General features: G+C 30.8%; 1 protein-coding gene across 4 annotated transcripts in view; it reads right to left on the minus strand.

Annotated features, from left to right (window-relative positions):
- LOC113523354 (tyrosine-protein phosphatase Lar-like) overlaps positions 1 to 27,601 on the minus strand; it is a 270,586-nt gene that overhangs the window by 47,143 nt on the left and 195,842 nt on the right. For all 4 annotated transcript variants that reach the window (XM_031907615.2, XM_052895615.1, XM_052895614.1 and 1 more), the window contains exon 2: positions 6,001 to 6,263. In XM_031907615.2, the coding sequence (XP_031763475.1) occupies positions 6,001 to 6,094 (94 nt within the window). In that variant the 5' untranslated portion in view covers positions 6,095 to 6,263. The remainder of the gene's footprint in view (positions 1 to 6,000; positions 6,264 to 27,601) is intronic.

Consider the following 27,601-nt stretch of genomic DNA (forward strand, 5'->3'; position numbering starts at 1 on the left):
GCTACTAATTCCTGTGAGTAACAGGATATACTCCACGCATTAAAAGGAAGAAAATGTAATATATATAATCTTTAGTTAGCAATAAGTGACTAATGTAATTTAAATTTTACCTAACCCTTTGGGATAAGGGAAAAGATTGTTAGTAATGGGGAGGTTAGTCCCCATTGCTATCAATATACCCTATCAAGTGGACCTCCACGCGGTTCCTCCTAGAAACTATCATGACCAATTTATCATTGACTTCGTCACAATAGGTAACTGACCTGCCTTTGCATCCTCACCTATCGCTGCTCACTGGTACCCCGCCAGTGTACACCAATAGCGCAGGCGGGGTTCAATGGCAATTTCACCCATAAAATACCCTTTAGAATACCACAGGTGGGAACAGATCTCTTCATGTGGAGGATATACGTTATAAACTTTTAATCTCTGAATAATAGAAGAACAGAACCATGACAATATTAGCAATATGGCATATTTGCTATAGGTTAACAAAAAAACTTATAGCCATACTCGTATAGCTGTGAAAAATTATCTACTACATTATTTACTACGTAAAAATACTCGACGTTATGCAATTTTTCAAATGTATACATAACAGAAAGAAAAGAACTGAGAAAACACAAAAAATAAACACACCCCCTGGGTTAGTGCACTCGAGGAATTTTTGAAGCCAATTCAAAGCTTTGTTTGTTATTGGATGGGTAATATATTTAAATTCAATTTGTATGTTGTCAAGCTGTTACAAATTCATATCAAATATAAAAAATAAAAAGTTTATTTAAAAAATGTCAAGATTCAAGGCAGAGTTTTACTAGACTAGCCATGTCTTATGGTTTGATAGCTTTATCACTTTATTTACTGCCACTCATTTCTCTATAGGGAAAACGCAAATATTTGTATAAAAACCGACAGAAAGAGTACATTTTAATTAAAATTATCATAAAATGTACGAGGCCACGCGGGAAACATTACTCATTTATATATTCGATAATTCATGTCAGAGATAATCCAAAATATCTACTGTAAAACAATATGAGCCATTGACAATTTGAATTTCAAAGACAAGTACACTTGTGCTAATCCAGTAACGATATACCTGCCTAATAGTACATTTAGTGGGTCAAAATTTGCCTGTAAATACAAAACTACTCGTAGTTGTGTTTCGCTTAAATTTGTTAGCTAACTTTTGAAAGGAACTTAGCAGTATGCCCTCCGAAAATTTGGGGTTCGACCCAGGATAATTGGGTTTCAGAACAATTTGGAAGTACGGTTAGTCTTTGTGGACGAGAAAATAGCATAGACCTATATTTGTCGGCTTATTGTTAGCTTACATTGGAACGTTTTAATAAAACAACTAACATAAACACTCCCCGTAGAAAATTAAGGCGAAGTTTCGACTACTTCCTTTTGTGTTCCAACTGATATTTATCAAATATATTGTTGGAGATGGTTTGAAGTGGTTATTACAGCTCTGGGGTTGAGAGTGCTTCTCTTAATGCCCAGTTTTGCCTGTTAATGTAATTATTATGATTCCACTAAGCCGTTATAATGTTTATTTTAAATATTACTCTTTTTGTTAGACATGATATTATTTCGAGTATGTTTCATGAATAATAATTTCTTCATCATTTTCGTTATAGTCATTGTAATTATTTGAGACATTCACTGCTTATTTTCTTCTAGTATAGTATTATCATACTGATATTTTTTCGTCTATTGTATTAAATGAATATACATATGCATTTATCCAAATGATCCCAGTACAAAATAGGCCATTCCTGTAGGTGTCGTAAGAGGCGACTAAAGAAATTTAATTGTAGAGGGATAGACAGCAACGTCCTTTTAAAAACATCTCTAAAAGCCTAACTGCTGTTGCAAACTTGCCTATCAAACATGGCGACTGTCGACAAAACTCTCCTTATGGGGAAGGTTGAAATAATATATTATATATATTTAATGGCTGAAATGATAATACGCATATGGTAATATATTTTTTTCTTCTAAAATTTTTTTTATAGTTAAAAATAGCATATACCTGTGTACATCTGTATATACTTTTTCAGAGATTCATGACAGGTAAGTATGGCGGGTCGCTATCAAAATATAAAAGGGATTTTTGTGCTTCTTACAGGGACAATAGTTGCGTGATTTCAGGCACACAAAGCCCATAAAATACAGTACGTGCAAAAATATGGGCCAATATTTCATCACTATACAATATTTGCATCCCAGGAAGTCTTAAAGATCAATGAAACGGAACATGCTCTCCATAAAATCCCAGTTACTATATTAAGGGTTGGATTATCTATTTAAAGTTATAAATACATACTGTCTTTTGGAAAAAGGTGAGGCGTAAAAATTTTACTTTGTAGACTTTTCAAAGATAAATTAAAAAAAAAGTATGACTGTACCAATTCTACACTCCTATCGATATTATAAATGTAAAAGATAGGACAGGTAATATTTATAACATAATATAAATATATATGTATATAATATAAAATACACAATATAAATACCAAATTATAATGAAATTTAGTACACAGATAGACCTTATAACTAATACATATCCTTATAACACATAGACCTTATAATAAATCATAATCCAGTCAATTAACATACCCCGGTCATGTTACAGACGAAGTTGTGATTAAAAGCTAGTAATGCATAAATAAATAAAATATTATGCATGAATTTTCAAATATATTTTTAATCTATATTCATTTAAAAATGTTTTTTAAATAATATAATTTAATAATAAACATTAAATTGTTTAAGTACAAATATTATAAGCTCAATAGTTGTCCGTAGTAATTATGTAATACCTTTGATTTTATTCCCTTACTCAAATAAATGATCACGAAGTGGCAATATTTCAGAGATAAAATATTAAAGTATTAAATTGTACTTTCATTAATTGGTTTTCCCCAAATCCATGAGTTTAAGCCTCTTGTCGATATTGCAACTTAAAATTTGCTATACTTTCTGATCAATGAAACAATCAATTTAATCCTAGCAATTACTTATCTGTAGAACTTTCTAAATACATTACTGAAACTTATATAAATGTACGACCTGGTATACATTTTCTTTTAGTTTATTCTAATATATTATTATTATTATTTTATTGTACTATTTCGATTATTTTGTATTAAACAGCATAATAAAAGAAAACATTTTATCGTAAATAATCCTATTTGGTTTGTTTGTTGATGGATTGGATAGATGGGTGTTTGTTATTCTTTCACGCAAAAACTACTGAACGATTTTAAATGAAATTTAGTTCAAGAATAGGTTGTATTCTAACGTAGCATATAGAATATGTATTATTTACAGAAATACAATCTAAATACTTCTGCCAAGCGTGGCAACTACTGACAAAACTCCCCTTATGGGGAAGGCTTATGTTCACAGGTGACAATAAATGACTGAAACAATGATGATGATGATGTAATAAAATTGAACAATAAAATGAAAAAGTATAAATTGTACAACCAGTGTGCTGTGTTTACTGTTGGTTTCTAAAATATTGTGTTGGAAAGTTCAAAAGAAATTGTTTAAGATTGTTATTCATACAATGACAAAGGTACAAAGCGTTTCATATTTACAAATGAAAATTATTCCTCTTTCCGTACTTTAAGTGACTTTTTCGCCCACCAAAGGATGTTTTGTAACCAACATTTCGTTTCAGACTATTTATATCCTATTATTCTGTAGGTATAAGCGCTAGAGGCAATACTATGTCCAGTTTAAATTATTCCCTAATGCCCCTTTGTTGTTATAAAGTATTAAAATAGGCCCAGAGAGTTCTCTCTTATTTATTATATTCCGTTTGTAATATTTATTGTAATATCCATAATATATTCCACTTTCTCTGAACTCATAACAATTCATTTTTAATGAATTTTATACAATAAAATCAAGAACAACTATGTATTGTATTGAATATATCGAAAAATAAAAAATGAAACTGCACATTCTATTTCAACAAAAGGTATAAATTTAAAACTCTTTATATGAAAACATTTGCCGTGTGGTTCAGGAATAGAATAAGCCACGCCTTTCTTTAAACGTGTCATAAAAAGCGATTAAGGGGATTTAACGATCGAGTATTGGACAGCAGCGTTCCTCTTAAAATATCTCTAAGACCTAATTACAGTTGCCAATCCGCCTGACAAACATGGCAACTACTGGCATAACACTCCAGTAGTGTACAATTAAAAGCTGATATGATATATGAAAACAAATAGCATGTATTTTTTCTTTTATTACAGCCGTATTTCTTTTATACAACATAGAATGGCAAACAATCTGGTGGCCCACCTGATGGAAAGTGGTAACCGTCGCCTATAGACATGTACAGTACCATGGACATAACAGAGTATACTGTCTCGCTCATGATACCCCCCCCCCCCCCTTGCGTTGCCATTCCTGAGGACTCAGGTGTTATTCCTCTGTACCCTGTATATTCACTGCCATATCCCACCCTTCGAACCGAAACACAGGCATGCAAACAACTGCTTCACGGTAGAAACACGAATGGGACAGAGATGCCCTAGCAAACGACTTTTGTACAAAGTCTCCCTCTGGTATTTAAATAAATTTGATTTTAAAGTAACATTATGATCGTAGACATACAAAACAAAGTAACACTTATAACTTGATTTTGTTACGAGAACTCTTTAAACAAGAAGATTAAATAAATAAACTAGTATTTTTATTTGTAACTAACTGTTGTCTCAGCAATGTTGTTCACGTTACTAGTTTTTGTATTTTCCCTTAAGAATAAGACATTTTGCCTCAGTAAAAAGTATTCTGTCAACATACAGAATACTTTTTACTCAGATCTTAACTTACAACCGTAGCAAATGCGTTTATAAAACTTTGCAGAGTTTCTGGACTATATATATATATATATAATATTATAAATTAACAAGTAATATAAATAATTAGTGAGCTCTTACCACGACTATACATTTTTTTTTATATTACTATGATGGCAAACAAGCATACGGCGCATCTGATGGTAAACGAGGTTACCGTAGCTTATGGACGCTTGTAATAACAAAGATGTCACGCACATGTTGTCGATACTAAATGCATTTATATTAGCATATATATAATCTTTCTTCCATTATCATTTACTATCATAACCAAGAATCTTGCACCGACCGTCAGAGATCAGCGCATTCCATGTATACTTGTACATACATATCTGTCACACATGTCTCCCACTAGGGTAGTCAATAAATAAATAATTATAGTAAGGACTTGTTAATGATGTGTACATCAATGGACGTGGAATTCCGTTGAGTATACTAAATGCATTTTGATAAAAATTTATCCGACATGACCTGGTTACAATCTTATATATATTATTAACATAATCTTCTTCCGATTTTAATAATTCTTTTTTTAATTAATGGTCTTTACTTCTATTTTATTCACATATTAATTATAATACTATTGAAGCATTATTAGCTTAATACCTCAAAAATAAAAACAAATCCCTTTTAAAATCACTTTGTTGTCCGTCTGTTTGCCTGGCCGTATGACAAGACGCTTCTTCTCAGGAATGTATGGAGTTATTAAGTTGAAATTATTATTAAGTAGTCAAATCTACTATCCATTAAAGCCGTGAAAAAAAAATCAAATTTTTAAGTCAGCATAATGAAAACATATATACAGCCGTTTATCTACACTAAAATTATAAACCGGAAATATTTGATTATTTGTACGTAATGGATAAACTTAAAAATTACTCAGTAAACTTAAAACTAATTTAAATTCTTTCACCTAAAGAAAACTATATTATCAGCAAATAACATAGGGAGTTCAACTCAGACTTAGCCATTTTTTTTACAACAAAAAAAAATCCATATAACTCAGACCAAAATATACCTGTATATCCATTATCGAACATTAAAATTTGTTATAAAAGATGAAAACAATATTTTATATTCCAATAAAAGCACATAAAGTGCTAAAACTACTCACCGTATTCTGGGCAAATGATGCAGAAAGCCACGGCGAGGAGAAAGCCCATCACCTCACCCCCTAAACCTTTGCCACCCATTTTTTCCCTTTTCATTTAACCCACACTGGCTTTTATCGACATATTTACTATTACTTTGTGCAATTTCACGAACAACTCTTCGACACGTCCATCGTCCTTTGTCTAGCTACCGGCGTTCTGGTCGACATTGTTCACGAGTATGATTCCTTTACAATTGTCACTCATTGGCGCGATTGGGTCACATCTGAAAAGGAAAAAAGTGTCTATTAGAAAATTTATTAGCTTTACCAATAGTACATCAAAAGGATGTTGTCTACCTACATATAAATAAAAAAATACTGACAAATATATAAAACAGAGAAGTAATGGATCCAGGTAAGAATTATTTGCAAATATTTCCAAGATAGCAGTTATTTCTTCTAGATATATTATAAGTAAACAGATCATAAGATTTATTTTTAATATTAAAATAGATATAAATAAATATTAAACAAAATTTATGTTATTTTTAAACGAGATGATGAAAATCATAAAATTAATAACACCTTAATTTTAAGCAGATTTAAATAGAATGGTATTAAGTCAACATAATCAACACATACAGCATATACTAATATTATAAACTGGAAATCGGAAGAAACCGGTCTGGCCTAGTTTAGGGGCTGATGGTAATGCAAACTTTTTTCTCTTTCAATATAAATTGTAAAAATTGTAAACTGTTCTTTATGCAACTGTATCTCACTTGAATTGTTTAATTAACATTGTACATTTTTATGTTTGTTGGTGCAATAAAGAGTTCATTATTAGTATTATTAAGTAGAGTAAAAAATTGTGTAATAAATGATAAGGATATAATTTTTTTTTGTCTGGTATCTCATAAGACAGAGTATCATAGTTTGAGAAACATAATTTGTATATGGCACTTAAAAATATGTAATAATATTAAATATTGACCATTGCTTATTTTATATTATACTAAAGCCCCGACCTGGCTTTTTACGGGTAGATAGAAAGTTAAAATAGTATTTTAAATTAGTAGTTAGACCAATAGCGGATAACAACAATATAAATTGTAAGATCTATTCAGTTACGCCGCGGCACTATTCTTAAGATACACACTGTAATTTTTAAATAAAAGGCCCGAATTCGAATAATTTAAAGAAAATTTACATATACATAATCCACTCCACTTTATAATATATAGAACTATTTAGTTGGATAAGGATTAATAAAAGTTATAAATAAACATTTGAAAATTTTAATTAGCTATTATTTCTTTAACTTTTATTTTAAACAGTCTAATAGTTAAAAACAAATCATAGAACGTTTAAGTTTTTATGAATAAAGGAGTTAGTCTGGATTAGCACATTTCATAATAATGCATCAAATGAAATGCGAGCAATCGAAACCGTCCTCAATAACACCGTCATTGTCCGCGTGCTATTCCAACACGTTTAAAAATCAAAGCACCGAGCTAATGCAACTTAGCGGACATTTTTAACACAATGGCCGGCGCATAATTATTTGTTGAGCACGTTACCACTGGAAGTGACCTGAAAAGGACGACACGTATTGTGTGGAGGCGTCGGTGACAGAAATTGTATTGTATACCATTGCTTTATGCGGTACGAATGCCGCGTCTGTTCACCTTGTTTGTTCTTTGTTGTCGTTTATTTAGATGAGTTTCTTGCTTGCCCGCTGTTTCTTTGGTGCTCCGTTTTTAATTAATTCGTTTAGTAGGAGTTAGTTAATTAATATTTGAACTACTGACCAAACTTTCCTTATAAAGGGAAGACCTATATTCAGCAGTGGGCAGTTAGTGACTGATATATGTCATTTAGTACTATAAGAAATGATAGAATATACAAGATGTTGTACTCACTAGTACTATTTCCAATAATAATCAAATAAAGTTATTTTCAAAGGATTCATCGCAATATGTACATTAACACTAAGTTTTGCCTGAAGCTTTAATCACGTGCATAAATGTGGATTGAGTTATGATAACAACCTATCCATATACCCAATTTCATTCAAATCCGTTCAACCGTTTAAGCGTGATTTAGTAACAAACATATAAAGTTTTACATTTATTATAATATTAATAAGATTATAAGGTATTCATAGTATATCAAAAGTTATGTTTCATGTTATTAAAAGTTATGCTATATTCATTCGAAATCTAATTAAAAGTTGACTGTGAAGCATCGAATTTTAAATTAAACGATATTGCATATAACTTGTCGACGTGATTTTTTTCTTGGGATTTATTCAATAAAGAGTTTAGAACTCTTACAGTTGTATTTTTTTATGTAACTTAAATTGATAAACAAGCTGACAACCCACCTGATGGAAAGTGGTAACAGTCGCCTATAGACATGAGCAGTACCATGGACATAACAGAGTATACAGTTTAGTCCATGATACCCCTATGCACTGCCATTGTATAATATATATTGTATTGTATAATATATTAATAATATTTTGCAATAGAAACTTTAATTATATTATTAGTGTTTAGGGTTTAAAAAATTTAAAATATACAACGAATATATGAATAATTTACCCCATACGTAATACAAAATTACGTACTAATGTAAGTAATTAAAATTTGGAAACGATCTAACTTAAAAAAATATAAACAGTTTCCAATTTAACTAATCCTAATTGAAGTAATGAAAAAAAAAAGCCGAAAAAGGAGCTTGTGATTACTCAAAGAGACAGCGAAATCCTATCATTTCTTTGCTCTACAATTTCCTTTTCAATTTGTCTTAATGTTAATGTGAAGAAAACAAGATTTATTTCACTTAAGGATAGTCTAACTACGGAAGCAAAATAAATATCTTAAATGTAACAATAAAGTGAATTCTGTCTAATGATTTTTTACTTTACCTTGTTTAGATTTTGTTTATTTATTTAATTTTAAAATTGTCATTTGTTTTTGTAATATTATTAAATTTAATATAATAAAATGGGTACTTATGGAGAATGTTAAAAAACATGATGCTAGAGATTATCATAGTAGCAATATAAGCCAAAACAATAATTTAAAAAAAATGTCGTATATGTATGTTTATTCTAACACTAAATAAAAAATTGGTATATGTTTTACTTTGATACGTTCTATAGAAGTGGTCCTCAAGTTTTTTTTTTTACTTTTTACATATTTAAAACTAATTAATAAATATTTATTCTGCAATAAAAAAATAACTTTAGTCAGTGGATATCTTTAGAGGCAAGTTTTAAAAGAAAAATAATTCTTACATTTTCTAAAGGTATTTAAGTTCTCTCTCTTATATAATGTAACGTAACGCAAAAGCTATTATGTAATAATTAATTAAAGTAAAAGACAATTTAAATAATCAAACTTTCCAAATGAGAATAATTAATGAGACTTGATTGAATTTTTATTACAAATACGATTAAAAATATCTATTTAAAAGCGAAAAAATAGCTATCTAAAAATTCAAATTCAAATCATCTTTGTATAAATAGATTTGTTTAAATCGTAATTTTTTAAATATACTGCAGGGTTTAGGGGGGCCCGCAAGAAACTCAAAAGTTACTCTATATATATATATATATATATATATATATATATATATATATATATATATATATATATATATATATATATATATATAAGTACACATTTTTTATTGTCTACAATTTATACCTATGTTTTACTTGGGGTTAAATAGTATCTACTAAATAATACGTTCTGATTTATATATATACTTAAAAAAGCATACTCCCAGAAATATTTCCATTTCTCTGGACTAGAAACCTCATTTTGATTTATACTTGAATTCAGCAAAGCGTTATTCGTATAAACAAGAACGCGTAGAATCACCAACATCACTCACTATAACGTATCTTCTACGTATATTCTTTAGCTGGAAACATATAAACACACTATAAAAACAAGTTTTGTATTGACCATAAAACATTTTATGGTGTACCGGAGATAGTTTCTCGACAAAAGCAAACTGAATCGCTTACATGTGACCTAATGTAATAAGTGTTGGAAGTTGTAACCCTAAAATTGATAGTTCAATCTTGCATATTAAAAGCAAATAAATGTATCTCTGTCTCATTCGAGTGTCTGTCGTAAAGTAGCGCTGTATTTATATCTCTGTATTTGAATTTTAAATTGTGAAATGTAATAGTGAAAATAAACACTAGTCCTCTGGAGCAGCGTTGTGCTCTTTATGTCTATAGGTAAAAGTTACCATTTTTCATCACGTGGGCTGTAAGCTTCTTTGACCTTTTAAGTTGCATAACAGTCTGACCTTTTGACTATTAACTTTATTTTGGTTGATCAAAATAGGATAGTGTAAGAATATTATTATCATCATAAAAAAATGTTTTATATACCGTTGAATATACAAGATAAGAAGGTTGTCGTATGAAAAATAGCGACAGAAAATATGGATTAAAGAAAAAAAGCTATCCACTGCTGAACATAAGCCTTTCCCATAAGAGGGGTTTTTCTAGTAGTTGCCACCTTTGACAGGTGGACCGGCAATAGTAGTTAAACTTTGGTAATATTTTAAAAGGGACGTCTTGCTCATCCCTCGACCAATAAGTTCCCTTAGTCGCCTCTTACGATACCTATGAGATAGAAAGTGGTAACTTATTCTATCCCAAGATTACACAGCAGTATATTATATACGATTTTAATAATAAATACTGCTGAAGATAATTGGTAATTATTAAAATTTGATTTTTCATGAACTTGATATACTTGATATATAATTGTATTATATAAAAAAGTACCAAATGTGTTAATTTACTATATGATAAATTTATGTAACAAATTTCATCGAAATCCATTGAGTCCTAAACTTAAACCTTCTAATTTTTTATTAGTTTTAAATTTTCTGCTACTTTATACGAGTATACACAACATATAACGTGTTTAATGGTGTACTGCGTTTGTTACTTCAAAATATGTTTTCTACACAAGCTATTTCAATCTTAGTCTAAGATCTGTAAGAAGATTGCGTGTCATGCGTCAGATAGTTCTATATATCAGTACAACTACGATGTCCCTGGTACTGTATCTGAAAAATGTAATCTGATTGAACTATTGATAGCCTTCGTTGGTAAATTGTATCGCAAACGGAATGACTCCGGGGATCGGGAATGGATCACAGACATTGTGATGGTCTTTTATATGTCCCTGATACGTTTAAATTGAAAATATATCCTCTTTTCTACGAACTAAAACACGACAGAAATTTCAGAAGAAAATTTTAAATATATACGTCTGAAGAACAAATCATTATTGACTTATCGATCAGTCTCGTAAAAAAAAACATTTAGGCAATTGCTAATTTGTAAAAATGGAGACGACAATCTTTAATTAAGTGCTACTTTGTACAAAGTGAGAAATATACCAATCGGTACTACTATCTTAGAATTTTTATTCTTTATTAAAATTAATATCTAGGAACCTTTTGAATGACTCGAGATCATAATTATTAGGTACTAAAATTCACTTACCCATTATACGTAGCGATCAAATAAATTTTGTTAATTAATTACTACAATTAATATTGTATTGTATTTAATGTTTTTTATATGTGTTATAATGTAATATGCTGTTAGTGTTCCTTTAAATTAATAAATAAATTTTATTTAATATTTTTTACACCTTCCAATTACGAGTATAATGTGGTAATTTTTTTATATAAAACAATTTCAAAGTGAACTTAATGACAATATTGCCTTTCTTGCTATTATCACAGTCAAAATCAACTAAGATTGGGTTGTTGCGGTGCAAAGTAGAGAAGATTTAAGGGGACCAGCCGGAGAGTTATAGAACTCATTTGCATTATAACACTGTAACTCGAGCTGATGTAAAAACTTTACGATCTTGAGGCAACTAAGTGAATTTATGGCGAGCAATATCTTTGAGTTAAATACAGTTATGGTTGTGGATTTTTCCTTGACATACACTCTAGATAGTGGTTACGTTTTACTTTATTTCCCTGAGCATTATGTTAGTTTTGTGAATTCTTGAGATGGAAGTCGTAAAAATAAGTTCCCGTTTTCAGTCGAGTTACCAAAAGGATCGTACGCTTAAATTTACTATCTCGACGATTTATGAAGTTTCCTCTCCGGTTACAAATTTCGTTACCTATAATATATATTGTATAATACAACATACTAGTTCTTATTCGTGTCTTCGTACGCTTTTGGAAATAGAAAAACAATGACTACTTCTAGATGGCGTATTAAAATTAAACTTACTTAATATATATATGGATATATGAATGGATAATATTTATATTATTATATGTACACATCACGTCTCCCATATTTAGAACTAACAAAATTTTTCATCGTGTCTCCCACCAAATTGTTTATAATTACTCCTCTCCATCCAAAGGTTCCTGGAAGAGATCGCTCTTAGCGATAAGGTCACCCATTGTTTTCTCATTGTGATTATGTGTATTTCTTGTAATTATTTATATTTATAATAAGTTTACTATTGTAATCTTTTGGAGGAAACAATAAAGAGTATCCATCTATCTGTCTATACTTGTACTTGTTAGAATGAAAAGAATGACTCACCCCTTCCTACTAAGGGAACTTAGTGGTCGAAGGATGAGCAGCGTCGCCCCTCTTAAAACATCACTAAAGCCTAACTGCGGTTGCCAAACCGTCTGCATGGCAACTACTGACAAAGCTCCTCTTATGGGTGAGACTTATGTTCAGCAGTCGACATTTAACGGCTGATATAATAATGATAATACTCATACATCAACCAGATTTTAAGTTAGACCTTTATAACATAACTGAAACCATATCTAATTAGAAGCAGTGTTTTTCCCCTGTTACGACAACAAATAAACAGACAGACAAAAAATCTGCCAGTTATTGATTTGGCTTCAATAGCTACATCTCTCGTATTTCTTTTTTCAATATCTCCTATGTTCATACATCATCAGATTATAATCATTAAAATCATGATATCACGATCTATACGTATTATAAAGTGTATTTTTCTATTCAAACTATTTCTTTGTCGTTCTATTAATATATTGATACATCGAGAAGCATTGATGCCAAAGAAAATATTTACTATTTTATTAATATGGTACATTCGGTAGCATAAAGAATACACTAAACATAGATAGCAATAAGAAGTCAATAGAAAAAAGTTTACCTCGAATACGCTCTATCGTAAATACTGCCTCAGTCGTAAAAAAGCAATTTTCGTTCAAGCAAATCTATGTTTGTCATTATAATAAACTAATATTTTCATGTTGGTTGTTTGCTTACCTAAAAAAAATTATAGAAATATCGGTAAACAGCAGTGAAGTTTTTAAAGTTCACATTTCGCTTGAAGTCACGAAAGCTTATTTGGGTGAACAAATACTAACATTTCAACTCATTATAACTTCGTTCATACGTAAACAGTGGGCTCGATTATATTTTGCGCGAACTTTCACTTGTTCAAAGGAATGAGTCGGTAGGCAAATTAATTACTTGTTAATTCGGTACCTTGTTATGTTAGAAATTTCTATTAATAAATTTATAACGAACAATAATAATAACATATTATAAAATATATTTTGAAATAAATTTAATGAATCTTCTATAGATATACAAATTATAAAGCTTGGTCATCATTGTATAAAATTTAAAATATAAAAAAGATAACTATACTAAAATTGCTTCTAGACGTTTATTGCCTGGTTCCTCATAGCACATCCTAGCTTAAGGATCAGGCGACCAATGTGATTATGTAGCACTTATAAAAAGAGATACAACTAAACATTTAAATGTTTATATTATTTAGAATTATTTATAAGACTTTAATTAAATTAATTAATGAAACAGTTAATTATAATGACTACTAATTGGAAGTGTAGTAACTTAAGGATATACTGTACCGACTTATAGGTCCCAGAGTTCATGAGTTGAAAGCTGAAAAATACCAATAAGTTTGTTTTGATTTAATTTTCAACTAACTTTTCGAAAATATAAAACACCGTTAATAAAGTAATCTTAAGAACGATGGAAGGTTCACTCTCTGACATATTAATTTCAAATATGCTCCCTTAAATGTGGGTGTACCAAGCATTACTTTCGTTATAACACTAACAGTTAGCTGTGAGTACCTAATAGTAATAGTTATGTTATCTAAACTTTTAATATTCTATTCTAAATTGCACACTTTTAAATAAATGTTATTTTAAAAACTCTTGTTCATTTTTAAATAATGTCTATATAGCATGTATAATAGGAGTTTTATAAGCTTATTATGTGTGTGTATATTATCGCAGTAAGACGAGATGCTGTGATAAAAAACATTGTACTCTACCTGAAGAAGATTTCTGAAGAAGAATTTATGAAGAAGACTTCCTCATGAAGTAGAAAAAAAATGTCGGAAACGACAAACATAGTAATCAACTTACTATGTAGTCATTTAAGACAAGTACACGCAAAGAGTGTACCGTGCTTATTGAAAAACCTTCAACAATTGATGTATAATTGGAACTATAAAGTATTAAATAAATAAATAGATAATACTACAATCACTAGTGAAACACACATTGTTAAAATACCTGTGTAGGTACAATATTGGCAGAATCGAATAGGAAATAGAAGACGTGCCGCTACAACGTATGAACGTGACGAACCAATGCTTATATACAAATCAGGATACGAACTTTTCCAGAATATCAAATCACGACCTATTGCAAATCCGGAGATTCGAATTTTCCACGTAGAAATGCAACGTGTACTTTTTTGAATATTGTAGTTCATATTTTACGCCTCGACACTTCTGCGATCCTGTGATGCAAGAGTAACTTACAGGAAGCGAATACAGTTTATTCTGTATGTCGACAAGGATAAAAAAAAATACTAAAAATCTTATTTAAAAAATCAGTTCATAGTACAATAAGGACCATATACCTATAGAAAGTACAAGCTCTTAAGAATTAAAAAAAAATTGTAGAACATATAATTTATTGTGAATGGAATCAATTGTTTGTACCAAAACTTCTTTAGTTGCAGAATCTATCAATAGATTTATTAAGTTTCTAAAATTTACCCTTTAAATATATTACAGGACGAAGTTGACATTGTTTTTAACCGATATATTATAAGAGAAAAGAGAGAAAGATATGTTTTATTTGCACCGTATATACAGATACATAAAAATAACAGTAACGCCATATGCGTTAGAGACCAGATTAGAGTAACGAAATTACCAAAAAACTTTTTGGTATAGAGAAATCAATTTGAAACGTTTTAATGAAAGATATAGTTTAAAAGCAAGCAATCTTTTTATGAGAACAATTTATAACTGAATAATATCAAAGCAGATATTTATATTTTAGTACACAATTTTGCAAATGTCTGTTTATAGATTTGTAAACTATTAATTCAGCTCCGATATTGTTTATAGAAAGAGTTATTAATTATAAAAGTATACTAGGCAGTAATAATAAAATTAGGGGTAGGTCTACATTCAGCAGGGGAAAGCTAACTGATATGATGAACAATGAAATAAACAGTGACTGCTATAAAAATTAAAATACCTTTTTAGTATCTTCATTATGAGTATGCTTAGCAATTTCACGAAATATTGTTATTTATTAAGATTATATTCCATAGAGATCAGTACAATTTTTTTATAGTATAACAGTGGAAAACAACCATACAGCTATAATGGCTTACCGTAGCTTATGCATGCCTACAATACCAGGGTTATCATGCGCGCATTGCCGTCCCTTAAGAAACCTTATTAGGCTCTTTTTGAAGAACCCCATGCTACAGTCTTTTATGAATATTACAGTAAGAAAATGAAAGGGCATGATATATAAGAAAATATACGGATGACAAACTAACTAGAAAATAAAAGTAGCTATTTCAGGAAAATAATAAGCACTCAATCCCACTTGCATTATCCGAGGGTATCAAATTATAATGTCATAAGGTAATAGCGTCATATTACTGGTGAATGTGAAGGCTTGTTTCCGGAATAACCTATAATAGTGGCATAAATAGATTTATCTTCTTATATGTATAGGCTGACACAGATAATGTAGGTGGAATAATAATAGCTCTGCTACTACAAGTAAGCAAATACCACTGGGACTTATTACATGTCGTCATCTAGTCCTAAAATAAGCAGAGCTTGTACTATGGGTACTTGTATGTTAGACATAATTTTTGTAAATATATATATTAAACTTTATAAATGTTCAGATCAATATAAATACAATTATAAATAAATGTCGTATCCACAACTACATCAATGTATGATAAGTTTCGCAGAATAATTCTTATAGGTACAGTGCGTTGAAGAAAGTGCGAATTCAAATTTTGTTCGCTTCAAATTATTTTTTTAATTGTATAGATATTATTAGCTCATTTTCATGTTTTAATGATATCTATACTAATTTTATTAATTGTACCAGTTTAGAATTTAATATTTTTACTTTCTTTTAAGCTACGTTTACGAAAAGCCGACTTTCGCGTTCTCGATACGCATAAGACCTACTAAATTTATTTTGCATCATCATCACCGTCTCGGCCATTATCTGCCACTGCTGAACATAGGTACTCCCTCTTAGACTATCATAAGGAACGATCCAGAGCCACCTGCACCCACTGGCTCCCTGCAATGCATTTGAGGTTATCACTCCATCTAGTGATCCATTATTTTGATTAATATGATTTAAATATAAAAACTGTGAATATCTATGTTATATTGAATTAATTGAGGTAAAAAAAAAATTTTATTAATGTACGTTTGGATACTTCGCTTAATAGTAAAATACCAGTGTTCTATTTAAATTGGAGGACGACTCGTATTTATAATAGAAATTTGTAATTTGTTGTGTATTTTTCCATCTCTTATATATTATGATTATAGAAAATATTATAAAAATTTGTTTTCTTTTTTTCTCTTTACGTAATTGAAATAGGATTTATTACTTATTTATGTCGAAGAAAACATTAAAATCACTAAAATATGGAAAAAAAAAACTGTGAGCATTTCGTAAAAAAATATTCAAATGATTCCACATAATAGGTAAACAGCTCAAGATTATTAACGGTGTTCTCAGTTATCAGGAAGTTAAACATAAAATTGACTAGCATTCTCAAACTAGTGGAAAACGTGCATAAGCAGTAAGCATTAGGAGTGTGTAATATATAGCAATATTTATATATTTTAGTTACAACTATATAATGGTCCAATAATAAATATGTTAAAAGTCTGTTATCCAAAAAATAATATTGGACAACAGACTTTTAACATGTTTAAAAGTAGATATCCGACCGATATGGGTAATAACGAAATTGATGATGACCTTCTTTCCGCCATGAATGTTCAGAGGAACCCAATATATAGATATCAGATCGGTATTCATATTACCCATGGTTAGTGCGCATGGATATCTCTGTCCCACTTATGTCTCTACTGCTTTTCATTTATTTATTTCAAGTAAACAGTTACATAGACTGCTTGCTTGTATGGGTGTGTTTTGGTTTGAAGGGTAGAATAGAAATTAAGTTACAGGGAGCAGGGGCATAATTCCTATGTCTTTAGAATTGTATTCATTCTATAAAATTTATGGTTTACTTTTGTTCATAAATACGATGATTCCCACATTACACAAAATTCTATCCTGCTAATTGTATGTAAAAATTGTGAAGATCTTTGGGTGGATAGATATTTGTTACTCTTTTACACAAGAATTACTGAACAAATTTCAATAAAATTTGATACATGGATTTATATCCTAATTTAGCACGTAGAATATAAAGTATATGTAGATTTACGTGAGCGAAACTACGGAACAACTATTTAAGTTTATATATATATATATATATATATATATATATATATATATATATATATATATATATATTTGTTACTCAATTACGCTTGAAGAACTGAATGGATTTGAATGAAATTTGGTATAAGTTATTTACGTATAGCATACCCTACCAACTTTACTTCAATGAGTGCGACCACATATAGACGGAGTAGCCTGTTTGTGTTTGTAAGAAAACTGTGTAATATAAGTATATATAAATATAATGTTCTTTGGTCGAAACTTTGTAAATATTTTTACAAATGTTTTGAACTTGGTATTGTTTACGTCTATAGGCGACGGTTACCACTTTCTATCAGGTGGGCCGTCAGCTTGTTTGCCATTCTAAGTTGTATATAAAAAAAACTTACACATTTTTACTTCTTTGGATTTTAGAGGGACGTGCCATGTTATCGTCGGCATTCTACATACAGGTAGATTTTAACACAAAGAATATTTTATATAGTGATTCACGTAGACAAATCAACGATAAATAGCGAATATACTGTATAAAACTGTATTAGTGTTCATCTTAGATTATATAGATAGTGTTCGTCATAGTTGTATTTAAACACAAAATATTAATGGCGGTATCTAATTAATATCCTTACACCTGTAATCCTAAACCAAATATCTAAAATGTCTGTCTACGTGCATCCCCTTATCAAACTTAAGTCAAAACCTAAAATGGAACAGGAAATCCTTATCAATCGCACGCCAATTACTCTACCTACGGGCAAACATCTTCACTTTGAACAAAATATCTAATTTCGTCATAAATATGAAGTAACTCATTATGTTAAGCTCGACGTTTATTCCTCGCGTTAATACTGTCGCTACACGAAGATTAGGTACTCCCGCGAAATGGGGACGAACAAAATGACAGTCATTACTCATCAGTATATTTTTCTTAATAATTTCACTTCAAAATTTTAAGGTTGAGGATGTATAAGATGCCATTATTAATGGCCTCACATTAACTAATTGAGTAAGAACAAGGAAGCTGTTATCTATCGCCACGTCAAGTTCTTTTTGAGGTAGATAAAGAAAATGGGTTGCCAAAGATTTACTTTTATATACATATCTTGCTTTCTGTAATTTTATAACTCGTTGGTAGAAAGTTATTAATTTGAATATATTTTGAAATAATTAAAAAAAAAATTCAAGCACTTTTATCTTCACAATTTAAACCCCAATTTCAATTACTTCTTTTTAAATTAAACATTACTTACACTATTTACTCTTTTCTTATATAATGTTTATAATTTTATAATAATATTTGAATCTAAAACTATTCTAAATTCAGTGGGATAAATAAATCATATATACAGAGAAAAACTTTTCTTTCGTTTTCTTTTCTTACTTTTAAGTAAGAAAACAAAACGAAAGAAAAGTGAAATCTAAAACGTGGTTCAGCCAAAGCACACTCGAATTGAGGAAGCTTAGTAAGGAAATATCATTATAAATTCACAATAAGACAGCGGGCAAAAACAATGTGCGACTTATTATGATTTAATATCATCTGGTTAACATTGGAATCGGTCCCCAAACAGCGCGCCTTACTGCAAAACTAACCCGAATTTTGGGCTATTAATATAAATTACTTAGATTTACAATCCCTTTGGGGTGTTAAATTGCTGCTATTTCCCTTTGCACAGTGTATAAAGGCTTTATTATAACGATTTCACAGCGCCTAACGTGTTTCGACATCAATTTTAATTATTTATTATTGTTGTCGTTAATTGAGTAAGGCAAGACTTCTATAACACTTTATTAATTATCTATGTTCTATAGCTTGTGATTTGAAACCTTTAGATTTATTTCAATGGTGTAGAAACGTAATCTGCATAAAGGTAAAGGATATAATTCATCATTCCTAAACTAGCAGTGACACCTCATGACATTGCTTGACTGCCGGGAAAAAGGATTGTTAGTAATGGGGTCTAAAAGCCACATTGCTAGCAACATACCCTATCAGGTGAAGCTTGTCCTCCTCCCTCTAGAAACCATTGTGATTATTTTTTGTTGAATGCATCATAATAGACTAACTGACCTGGTTTCATCCTTCCCTATCACCACTCACTAGTGCCCCGCCAGCGTATATCGACAGCAAATGCGGGGTTGCCATTCCATTTTCACCCATAAAAAAAACGTTTGGCTTCGATTCGGAAATCCTAAAATCGAATCTCAGGTTAATCTTCTGAATTTTTCAAATTCGTGTTTGGATCATTTATAATCATTGTCATTTTCTGTGTGATTTGGAAATCACGTAAAGTCTCATTCATAACGCCTTCGTTATGGATGACGTCTTTATCATCATCAGTGCAGTTGTAGTATTCCCTGAGTATTTTAAGATTAAAAGAACACAGTACAAAAGAACAGTGCAAGCATGGAAGGTACGTGGAGATAGCTTAGTAGGACAGCGTATCATTTTGGAATATAATGGGATCTAGCGATCCATATTACAACTAATATATTCTGACAGGTCGATCTCTCCGGAGACCAAAACGTTTAATTCCTAGTAAATGAACCATCTGATCTGACTTCATCTTCACTTATGAATATTGACTGGTATACCCAGAATACTCGTATTAGTTATTACAAAGATTCGAATATTGGTAATATTCAAATGAATTCATTGATCGCTAAAAATATTGAAACATTTTTAGATCAGCTTGACAAGTTGCTAGCTACAAATGTCAAATCGAATCAATGAAATTATGCATACTTTATGAATCCCATTATTTGTATATCAAAGACGATTACCATTTTTTATCAAGAAAGCAGTCATTTGTATGTTTATTAGTACATATTTGTAGTTTAATTATTGAAGACTAGCAATCAGCCCCGGTATTGCACGCGTACATAGATAGAAATATAAATCAGTATTTTATATTAGCTTTAATAGGCAAATTTCTGATACTTTATGTAACATTATTGTAATTTTTGTAGAGATCTCTAGATTAGATTAGATTAGATTTCTTTATTTGCGAGAACATTGTTTTTTACAGATATTGATCTATTAGGTGAAGTACAAATGTTCGCCTTATATTCTAAAGCATGCAAATTATTAATAGGTTTATAAAAATTCTATTTTATAAATAATATTTATTGATTGATATTATTGTAGTTCTCTAAAGAGGAAGGAATTTTTAATATTAATTGAGCTGTTTTTGAGTTTATCAATAACAAACAAATAATAATATTTGTCTTCTTTATAATATTAGTATAAATGTTTTGAAAGAAAACTACTTAAGTCTTAATATATTGTGGAAACAATATACGAGTTAATGTCAGTTTATTAAAAAAACAAGTCATTCACAAATAGACAAAACAGGTCCACACACATACAAAAAGAGAAATAATCACACACACACACACACACACACACACACACACACACACACACACACACACACACACACACACACACACACACACACACACACACACACACACACACACACACACACACACACACACACACACACACACACACACACACACACATTTACATACATACATATACACACACACATTATAGTAGAATCGAGAATCTCCTGCGTTTTAACGTCGGTTAACACAAAGGTATTGGATATACCCACAATCAGGTTTGAAGTGTGGTCGCTTGAATACAAAACCTTAGTCTTGATGTTCTGATATTGTTATATCGTTGGGCTGACAGCCAAAGTTAGGCAGATTTAGATTCATCCCATGTGGAGACCCTTGAAATATCCGAACAAGCTGGTACCGTCCTATATTTATTTAGTAAACGTTAGGATAACACATCTGCCTAAAAGGATAATTCAATTTCAAATTTAGCCAGCGCTCTTGATATGGATACGAATGCGGTAACTGCGTATAATATTGGAATTAAAATTGATACATATTTATAACTGAATACGTTCCTTTATTTCAGTCAATTGTGAGTACATTTAGCGGTACTTAAATCAAAAATAGAATCATAAAAATGAGAAATATTCTATATATATATATATATATATATATATATATATATATATTAGGATAATAACGGAATGGTATTGGTTTTGGTTATGTTTTAAGAAAGACACTGCTGTTCATCCGCCAACCATAAATTCTCTTAGTCGCCTTTTACGACAAACACGGAAAAATAAGAGGTGGCCATTCTATACTGGGACCACACGGCCAATATTTACCATATTCTACTTTTCAAATTAAAATATAGTCATATAGCCATTATAAATGGGACAGAGGTCTATACAGATGTCTTTTGTACAGTTATTTATTGATATTATTAACACAAAATGGATAACAATACTTCAAATAATAATAGGAATTAATGAATAGAAGCGCGCGAACGAAGTATGATTATTCATTTTGTAACCAGGTGTAGCAGCGGTGGCAGGATGAGGAGTGAGTCGAGTGACCCATTTCTGTCAACGTACGGTCCGCGGAAGTCTCGCTATTCTGTTATCATGACACAAATAAAAATGTATTATTTATTTAGGTACTTTAAAATAACAACAAAACTTACAGCTCCATTATATGTTATAAAACAAAATTATTCTAATCAACTAATCAATGGTATGAACTTCCGCAAAATAATACCCAGTTTTGTAAAAAAATATGACATTTCGTATATTAATTATTTAAAATTAATGACAATTAAATGTCAATTAAAATAATGTCTGTACATGAAGCTATGGAAGATATAGATAGAATAATTAATAACCCTTACTAATGATACAAATGTAAAAGAAAATTCGTTTATTTTTTACTACTAAGCGCCTCAACAATTACTATGAAATTTTAATTATACACATCCCATTATACATGAAAAAATCAAACCTCTTATAAACCTATTTTGGGTATATTACCACCTATTCTTTTGCACTAGTTTTTCCATTTGAAATACAGTGAAAAAACACTTCAATAGTTAAAATAGATTTGTTTTTATGAATAAGGGGGTTACTATTTAGGATAGAGAAAAACATAAACTGTGTTTAGCAAAAGCAGGTAGGTTATCATAATCACGAGTACATTGTAAACATCTCGTAAAATCTTTGTGTTCATAATATCAATACCGACGTGTTAGTATTTAATAGACCCATTTTCGAATTCTAAGAAATACCATTAAATGTTACTTGCTCTGATTAAATATGAATTTTCCGCAATCACTTGTGACTGCTGCTGTGACACATAAATCAAATTTTAATACGTTGCTAAATTGTTCCTGTAAATCATAATAATAATATGGAAATTATATATATTATAATTCTTATATGCTAGTAGATATACTAGGTTAGATATACTTAGTGGTAATAGTAAACATATAGTATTCATTACTAAGGACATAACGCCTCTTCTGTATTCAAATTCGCTGATTATTATCAATAAGATGAGATGGGTGTCACCAATATTTTCATTTACATAAAATCTATTTTACCATTTTTTTTTATACAACTTAGAATTGCAAACAAGCTGACGGCCCACCTGATGGAAAGTGGTAACCGTCGCCTATAGACATGAACAGTGCCATGGACATAACAGAGTATACTGTTTCGCCCATGATACCCTCCAAGCGTTGCCATTCCTGAGGACTCAGGTGTTACTCCTCTGTATCCTGTAAATTCACGCCATATCCCACCCTTCAAACGGAAACACAGCCATGCAAACACAACTGCTTCACGGTAGAAACACGAATGGGACAGAGGTACCCAAGCAATCGACTTTTGTACAAACTGTCCCTCTGGTATAGTTTTTTAGTTATTAAAAAATTTAGTTTTAAATAAAAAGAAAAACATTTCCATATTTTAACACGGGTATACTATGGACATATTACTGCCATAATTAAATATCTTTTTTGGTAAACATTTTAAATATTAACTGTTTTGATAATTGTTATATCCTTCATCATTTCAGCCATTATCCGTCCACTGCTGGACATAAGCCTCCCCCATAGACTGCCATAAAGAACGATCCTGAGCCACCTATTCCACTGACTTACTGCAATGCATTTCAGGTCGTCACTCCATCTAGTGGGGGGTCATCCTTCACCTAATTCTTACTAATATCTTACTAGATATTAGATATAATACTGTACTCAGTATTATATTATCTGTGATAATATTATAAATGTGAAAGTAAGGTTTGTTATATTATAGCGCGTTAACGGCTTAACCAATCACTATGAAATTGGGGTGGAAGGGACTGTTAATCTAAGGACTCTATCAGGTCGACCTCCCCTTGGTCCTCTCTGAAAACCATTGTGCTGAATTCCAAGTATACTCATCGCGATGAGCTAACTGACCTGTCTTTACATTCTCACCTATCATCCCTTACTGGTGGCCCGCATTGGTGGCCAGCATATACCATTAGCGCAGACGAGGTTACCATTCCATTATCATCTTTAAAAAAAAAACTCACTAAGAAAGAGGAATTAACGAGTGAAAGCTAATATAAGATGCAACATTTGTTACTCTCAAGTTAATCATAGACTAATCATTGTTTATCTTTACTATGTCAATTTGAAACATCAATTTCATGCATCACAAATCCCAAACTAATGTTTCCCTTCAATATTGCACGGATATTTGTCCGTTATCTGTACATGATCACGCTATGTCAACTCATCTCACGACAAATATGTACACGGCACTGTAGGGACGCGGTCTAGTTGCGTATAAAGGGTTCTGCCATGTCCCTTTCTAAACAAATCTACTTTAGAATCGTCTTTGAAAACTCTATACTGGATATAGTTTCTTTAACTATTCAAGTTTGACCTCATTATCTTTATGGAACAGTCTTATGTTCCATTAATAAATCTCTCAGTGAATAGTTTATTAGGATTAGTGTAAGTATAAATAATGTTAAGGGTGAAGACCGTGGCAGAACTAGCATTGCCGTAACTGAGATTCAGTTTAGGACTGGAAAGGGTAAAGGACTTAGTGTAAGCATTTGTCCGAGGAGAAGTTAATTCTACAATTACTACTTCAAGACTTCTCTACTTAATTCCCTTTATTTGTGAATCTTGGGATTCTACTTATATATAGATAATGCGTACATACGAGTATATATGAATTTTATTGACATTATTTATTCCTAGTTCACCAAGAACATTTTCATTTAAAGTAGCACATAATTTTCCTTTTCTGGGAAAAGACAGGTGTCAAGCTGTGAGACTTTAATGAGTTGTTATGTTGATGACGTTGATAAATAAGTAATTAAGTCATCATTTATTTAAACAGTAAATACGAGTAAGTAAACAATAAGTTCTGACGTTTGTCGGATGAAATAAGGTAATTTGGAATAATCGATTCTATTTTTAATATAAGGGTGTTAATAAAGTAAATAAGTCATTACATCATACATACAACAATCACTATCTATGGAATATTATGGGCATACTAGAAACAAGCCATAAGTTTATTAAATTTTAAGCACATACGAAATTCAGATGTTGCTATTTTTAAATAAAAGTAAATTTTAAAAAGTTATCATTATCATATCACTCGTTAACTGTCCACTGCTGAACACATTAATAGGGACGCTGTTGCTCATCCTATTCGTATCGTATTTAGATCATAATTATATGCAAATATAAACTAACAAAGACATAATATCATAAAAATCTAGATATAAAATATTGATACTAGATATGAATCATATAATTCGGTTATTGTAGCTTTTTTTAGCAGCAGGGCATTCTTTTATTTTACTATATGTATCATTTATTTCTTTCTACTGACTAATGACAAAGAGAAATAGCTAATCATTTTCAATACCGTATAAAATGTCTATAATATTGACATCCTACGTGCGTAAGAGTAACTTAAGTTATAAACATGAAACTTCGTCCATGTCGCTGATTTGATGGAATCCCGTAGCGAGATCAAGTATGGTTCGTTAAGTTTCATTCCGAGTAACTAAGTTAAATAAGTAAGAGGGACGGGACAGAAGCTGTTCACTTAAGACCGTCACTTTGAAAAGGGTATTAACAAATATTTGGCTAAACGTGAAAAACATGAGATGAAAATTCATTTGAAGTCGACAAATAAATAGAATTACGTCAATTTGGTCACAGTGAAGATCATTTTCTTACAGCGCAATCTCATAACCGACTTTATAAAAAGAATGATACTGGAACATTTAAAGGTTTTGTGTTAAACTTGGAATAAGTAAGACAAAAAAACAAATAAAGATATATGAAATAAAAAAGCAAAAGTACTATCCCATGAATCATGTTTATCTCCGGGTTATTACAAGAGTCAATTTAGGAACAATGTACTACACAAGTAAAAGAAAACTCGAAATAAGAACAACAGATACTTATATCTGACTCGCTTGGTGATATGATCATTTTGTATTTGCATTCTGAAGCTAAGTCAAAGAATAGTAATAGAATGAAGCCAACAGTATTATCGTATATTAGTGATCCGGACCAGTTTTGCACAACTGTACATGATAAAATTTTAGAAAATATTATATAGTCTACATTAGTTGCTGATAATTTAGCTTTTTACAAGTGAAAGAATTTTTAAAATTGATTGAATAAATCTTTATTATCTATTACTTAAAGGCAATCAATTTAAAACAAACTCAGTCTTTTAAATTTATTTCAGTGATATTAAGAACGAGCAACCGGGCAAAAAAGGGTTGACCGCTCGGTGATCAACCACTTACCTATTCATATCACAGATTCCGGTCATATATATGTTCTACATAGAACGCAGATTCCCAATATACTCGTAATAGGCATCCAGTCACCCGTTTCAAATAGCAAGGACAAGACCTCTTACTTATTGTGATCTAAACCTAAAAAAGATACCAGCTCGAGTTAGTTTCTCTTCATTTCAAAATCTATACATTCTTCTTTCGGAACATTAATATTTTTTTTTTATTTTACTTGCGTAATTAGTTGTTGGTTTTCCCTTACTCTACTGTTTTGCTTTTTCTCTATGAAATATTTCAATAAAAAATTGATCATATAATATTTTGTTTAATAACAAACTTAAAGGCATAGTAACAGGCATCCTTTTCGCTTCCACAGCAAGAGCAGGGACCAACGGCTGCATCTGTGTACGGTGGAATATCCACGACCACGTACATAGAAGTTTACGAACTCCTACGTGAGCCGGGCAACAAGACTGGAAGGGTTTTTGCCGTCACGTATTTTATCGTTAATGTAACCCTATGTATAGCATTTAGTGAACTAGTACAGGGCGATCAACCGTTGAAATAAGTTTCTCTTTCCACTTGTTCACATTTATAGACCATGATGTACCTATGTCTATTAGGGCAGTATAGTCACATGTACACACACCTAATTATTGCAAAAAGAGTCTTAATTATGTTGATAATAAAGTTGATTGATGGATTTCAAATCATGGAGTTTGGAATTCTCTATACGTGAGAATATACACAAACTACTATCAAAGTTTTTTATTTATTTTTTTTTAAACCACTGAAGTGACAAACATACGGCACACTTGATGGTAAGCGATTACCGTAGCCTAAGAATACCTGCAATACCAGGGGTATTACGCGCGCGTTGCCGACCCTGAAGAAACTTCTTTACTCCTATTTTGAAGAACATTTAGGCTGTAGGGTATGAGGGTGAATTCCTTGTCGATGGCGAGCTGTACGATGGTAGAAAGTGGTCGTGGGAATCATACTGAACGATTCCTTATCTTATAACACGACACGATCAGCTTCGCAGTAAATTAAAATCAATGTCAGTTGATTGCTTTTA

This window comes from Galleria mellonella, unplaced genomic scaffold (assembly GCF_026898425.1).
Source record: "Galleria mellonella isolate WM207_F2 unplaced genomic scaffold, CSIRO_AGI_GalMel_v1 utg300, whole genome shotgun sequence".
Lineage (NCBI taxonomy): Eukaryota > Metazoa > Arthropoda > Insecta > Lepidoptera > Pyralidae > Galleria > Galleria mellonella.